This window comes from Wolffia australiana, chromosome 7 (assembly GCF_029677425.1).
Source record: "Wolffia australiana isolate 7733 chromosome 7, ASM2967742v1".
Lineage (NCBI taxonomy): Eukaryota > Viridiplantae > Streptophyta > Magnoliopsida > Alismatales > Araceae > Wolffia > Wolffia australiana.
Genome location: NC_135841.1, coordinates 11285226 through 11290289, shown reverse-complemented (window position 1 = coordinate 11290289; position 5064 = coordinate 11285226). Strand labels below are relative to the sequence as shown.

The 5064-nt window shown below is 46.6% G+C and overlaps 1 protein-coding gene across 2 annotated transcripts; it reads right to left on the bottom strand.

Annotated features, from left to right (window-relative positions):
• Positions 1 to 236: 236 nt before the first annotated feature.
• On the bottom strand, positions 237 to 4344 carry LOC144705142 (auxin response factor 9-like). 2 transcript variants are annotated; one of them, XM_078577686.1, is made up of 13 exons: positions 3559 to 4344; positions 3366 to 3481; positions 3194 to 3289; positions 3075 to 3131; positions 2825 to 2977; positions 2661 to 2745; positions 2442 to 2532; positions 2201 to 2365; positions 2000 to 2113; positions 1817 to 1892; positions 1418 to 1741; positions 919 to 1109; positions 237 to 538 (listed from the first exon to the last, which is right to left on the bottom strand). In XM_078577686.1, the coding sequence occupies exons 1-13, from the start codon at positions 3596 to 3598 to the stop codon at positions 421 to 423; spliced, it is 1626 nt and encodes a 541-aa protein (XP_078433812.1). In that variant the 5' UTR covers positions 3599 to 4344; the 3' UTR covers positions 237 to 420. The 2 variants fall into 2 exon arrangements, with proteins under 2 accessions (XP_078433812.1, XP_078433811.1); XM_078577685.1 differs by having other exon boundaries at positions 2000 to 2119; positions 3559 to 4342.
• Between the last annotated feature and the right edge of the window lie 720 nt (positions 4345 to 5064).

Sequence of the window (5064 nt, the reverse complement as noted above, 5' to 3'; positions counted from 1 at the left end):
CAATCACTGTAAAATTTGAAGGGAAGGACATTTCCTTTGGGAGTCACTACACAAAATATGTTGTCTCAGTCAACACTTGGTGAAAACCGCCTCATGGTTGGATATATGTACAAGTGCTGGGAAGTCAAAATGCGCCAAAGTTTTTTATAACCTAAAGCAGCTTGGGACAATTGGCCTAGAGTTTGGAGAAAAAAAAAACAAGCCTCAATCACACCCCTATCTTATGCAAAATAGCATCAACAAACCCCCAGAGAGACCTTCAAAGCCAAACATCTCCGAGCCTGGGATGAACAATAGAAAGCCTAAAGACATCCCTCTGATATGCAGTTCAGTCCCACAACTATCTACCTGTACAAAAGACTCACAAACACACACACACAAAAAGAACCCCCACCCTCAAAGAGCGAGTTCAGAGCGAGTTCAACTATCCGAGGCGGGATCAGACTCTCCCTTTGCTGGCAGCTTCATCTTCGGCGCAAGCTTCCGCACCTCCTCATCCGTGAAGATGAAGATCTTCCTCACGATGGCGCAGAACTCGCTACGAAGAAAAACCACACTCAGCACAAGGGTTCAGGAAGAGACTATGGACAAAGGTTTGGGAGGTACGGAACAGGGCTAAACAGGTCTTCCATTAAGTCATCTGTTACAGTGCTCGCCATCTTGTCCTGTTTCCATCCTTGGGGTTGGACAGAACAGATGACCCAATGGAAACTGGGATGACTGTAAAATAGACTAATGGAGCTGAGTTAGAGGACGGAATGTGAACCCAGAAGGATTTTCTTTCCGTTTCTTGTTCTGAAATCAGGACAAATGTTGAATGACAGACTGGGTTCCCGCCCGTTCTGTTTGTCATCCATCCATGAACCCAAATAAGCAACCTCAGAAAAGCTTGAACAAAGGCAAAGGAACAGCGCTTACTGCCATGGGTCATCCCCAACAAGCATCATGTCGTCCTCGTCATCTGTGTACACGACCTGCCACTTTCTCTGCGGTCCAACGAGCTCGCCCTGTATACCGAACATTTCCCCAATCTTCATCATTAACTCGCCATACCCTTCGAACCTACTCAGGTCGACTGCCCTCCCCACAGCCATTCCCTGCAATAGTACCTGCCCACGGCCACCCCCATCAAGTTTGTTAATGCATGACATACTGTGTTAGGGATGGACGGCAAGGACTGGGCAGGTCTTCCACTCAGTCATCTGTAACAGGGCTTATAGTTTTGTCAGCCGAATGGGGTAGATGACGGAACGGGCAGCATTACTGAAGATAAATAGAGTTATTGAAATGGGATCCAGTGGGCACTGTTCCCTTTCGCTTAAAGGTCAGGACGGATGACTGAATGGACTTTGCTCCGTACCTTTCATCGTCCATCACAGATCTTATCCGCCATGATGAAAAAAACCATGCACGTTACCTTGGTGCAACTACGTGGTGGCCGGCTCTCAGCCGGGGCTGGCAGCACCGCCACAGGCGGGCTCTCCTCCACCAGCTGTATCCCAAAGAGCCTGCATCCCATCCCGGTCTCTGGTTTCTCCTTATCAGCACGTGTTGAGAGGATAACCGGGCTAGCGAAGGTGACCGACTTCAACCCAGAAGCCGGCACAGTCACGAATGGCGGCCGTTGTCTCTTACTCCGTTGTGTGGGGTTAGCGGAGGCCGAGTCCTCCTCGCTCAGTTCGAGTTCCCATGGTGAGACCCGCTCTGGCCTAGGCATTCCCGAGGGCTCGTCCCATTGCACCTGCAAGTGATTAACAGATGCTTAAACTTACGTATGGGAATGCTAACCTTCCATGATTATGCTTCACTGGGCTACCTTGATTGTCCTCCACTCGGAGTCTACCCAGCAAGATGATGTTGAGTCCCCGACGCTAAGTACTGTTCCGCTGAATCTGCATCCCAGTAAAAAAAAGAACTGGGTCAAAATAAAATAAAAATAATATAAATTAAACAATAATAATAATTAAAAGTAAAAACTGGAGAAAATTTCTTCCTTTACCTTCTTTCAGGAGCATCCTCGCCTTCGAACCTCATTTTAAACCTCATTCCGATGGACAGCTTACGCTGCTTCGCTTCCAAGTACTTGTTGAGGCTGACGATGAACTCTGACCGACTGGTTCTGCCACAGAATTAAATGGTCATAAACACAAATAAGTGAATAAATGAAAACAAAGGGCTAGGCGTTGAAGATAAGAAAAACCTGGGTTTGTAAAACACGTAGAAAATTGTGCCAGTAGACACAGCATGAGAAGCAGTGGCCAAGACGCCTATATGCATGCTGGGTCCAGAAATTATTGATGCAGGCACATTGGCAGACTGTCTCATGACGCGTCTTACACCAACACGAAGCTCTCCATTCTCGCCTCTGGCCACCAATTCTTTGATTTATTTTTTTCAGGAAAAAAAAGAACTAATTAAATTTACGGAAATAAATCACTCGCCTGAGAAATATAAATGCGTCACCAGCAACCAATCTTTTTGAGCTCACAAAGGCACTCCACCCTGTCGTAAGAAGATGCCTCCGTGGCTGACCTGAGAATACAACGCGATAAAATCTGGGTGATTTGTTTTTCTTTAAATAATATCATCACGCCAAGAACAGTATCTATGAGCAATTTTTTTAGAATAAAAGCATCTATCGACAATGGATTTTAAATAACCTCTAAATATATGACGAAAATGCCACTCGTTGCCATGCAGGTCAGTGGCAACGAGATCCTGCAACGGTGGCTGCTGGGTCATGTCCTGCGGTAATTTAAATAAAATTAAAAGAAATGAAACTGAAATCAGAAAATTGGCAACCTTAGAATTAAAGAAATCTCACAAGTGGAGGCAGGCATTCATCAGCATGCCTACGAAGAACAGAGAAACCACCATGGGTGCTCGTGTCCGAGGCCGTAAGCGTCTTGCAGAAGGAATACACATTACAACGTTCGACTTCCGGAATCGGAGGGTCCAAGCTGGTCGGCTCACTTTGCTAAAAATCCCCCAAAAAATCCTTTAATACTGTATGAATTACTAAATACTACGTCGTTTAATAATCCCTAAAATTTAGAGATCACATAAAAACTTACATCAGCATCCGGTTGTAGCGTGATACGCGCGAACACTTCATCTGTTTCCTGCTCAGCCTACATCAAGAACAGTAAATCAAAGAGAAAAAATCATCCTTTAAGGGTTCAAGAGGAGGTACCTGAAGCTGAACGTGCACTACTCTGCAGAGAATCTTGTAAGGCAAATCGAACAAGGGTATTTTCTGGTCAAGACCTTGGTTTGTTGACGCTTCCAGCTGAAACCATCGATTCAGGAACTAGATTTCAAGCCATAAAACAATACATTGAATCAAATAAGAAAAACCCAGTTACCTGTTCCATATGTCCCTGGGGAAAATAATAAACCCGCTCTCCCTCTTTAGGAACACTGACCAAAGGCCCTGCGCAGGCATGCCAGAGTTCTCTATACAAACTCTCACCAGAAGGGCCTTCGATTTCAACAAAAAAATCACTAAATCAATCATAAAAAAGAACCCCCCCCAAAAAAAAAGTCACGATCTTTCACCTGGAAGATGGTATTTCGGGGTGGGTCTGATCAACGTCATGAGAGAACGGCTGATGTTCTTCAGAGAAGCGCACAAGAGAATGAATTAAAACAACAAGAAGAAGAAATAGCTTGTTTCTAGGGCAGCATGTCTCTTTCCCAAGACTACCGCATTCCCCGTCTCCTCAGCTTCCAGCAGTTAACGCTTCATCAGCAGTAACGACAACGTCCTTGATTTTCAAACGGTAACGTCTTCGATATTCAACGGATGCAAACTTCTCCGTCCACAGATCACGCTCTTTAATTTTCTAGGGTTTCGCCCCTTTCTTCAATCCCCTCCAGATCGCGGCCCCATGTCGAATCCCACAGCCAAATCCACCGATCTCCCTACAATTTCAACGACACAGAAGCAAGCATTCAAGCCCAAATCACGTCCATGAGCCCCTTCATCTCCCCACGTAGGGTTCCACCACCGACATCGCTCCTATCCCCGCTCCAATCCGCCAAGCTCTCTGAACTCCAGCCGGCCAACTCCCCAATCCAAGCCCTCCACCTCAGTTCCCTTGCTCAAGAAGAAGGTAGCGGAGAGCTTCTTCTCTCGATCTTTCCTCGCTAAATCCGGCACCGTCGGCGACGCAGAGAAGATCAAACTCTGAAACTCCGCCGCCGCTCGCCGCTGCAACGCTACTCGATCGCTATTCCTCCTATTTCGAAGAAGATTCCGCAGAAAGTCGCGATCTTTCGCCGCTCTCGCCGAGCTCGATCAGCTGCCACACCCTCGCCCCCTTCGACAAGAACAACTGAGAGAATTTCAGACCAAACATTTGTCAACGTGCGCAACCCTCCCCACCGGGTGCGCATCGCTACGCACGGCGTAGGCACGTTGAGTTTATACCTGTCGATTTCATCCAATCATGACACGCCACGTGGATAGCGCTTGATCGGAGAGAAACAAGGACCGTTGACCGTTTCTGGGCTACGGATAAGATTAAAATCTGAGCGATGCGTATAATTTTAATTGATTTTTTTATATTAAATTGTCATTACTTAAAACTCGGTCGGAAAGTGGGCCAGAAGACATGGTCACGTGCTCTTATTTGTTAATGGGCTGTGTAATGGGGCTCTATAATGCTGAGACAGAGACTGCCGGCCCGTTTTTCTGGGCGGGCAGAAAATTCGGTCCGCCAGAATGGGACCAGGTATATAAGAAATAAAATATCTTCTTTATAAAAATTGCTCTCTCTGTCTCTCTCTCTCTCTCTCTATTTATCTCTCTCTCCCTCTCTCCTATCTTCCTCTCTCTCTCTTCATCTCTCTATCCCTCTCCTATCATCTCTCTCTCCCTCTTTCGCTCTCTCTCTCTCTCTCCCTCTTTCTCCCTCTCTCTCTCTCTCTCCCTCTCTCTCTCTCTCTCCATCTCTCCTCTCTATCCCTCTCTCGTCTCTCTCTATCCCTCTCTCTCTCTCCCTCTCTCCTCTCTATCCCTCTCTCTCTCTCCCTCTCTCCTCTCTATCCCTCTCTCGTCTC

What these genes read in the sequence shown, in the direction of transcription:
- LOC144705142 (XM_078577685.1), bottom strand. Translation starts at nt 3,598, where the DNA reads ATGACGTTGATCAGACCCACCCCGAAATACCATCTTCCAG. An exon ending in CCCGAAATACCATCTTCCAG is followed by an intron (nt 3,482 to 3,558) that starts GTGAAAGATCGT and finishes TTGAAATCGAAG; the next exon opens with GCCCTTCTGGTGAGAGTTTG. An exon ending in GTTGGGGATGACCCATGGCA is followed by an intron (nt 539 to 918) that starts GTAAGCGCTGTT and finishes TTTTCTTCGTAG; the next exon opens with CGAGTTCTGCGCCATCGTGA.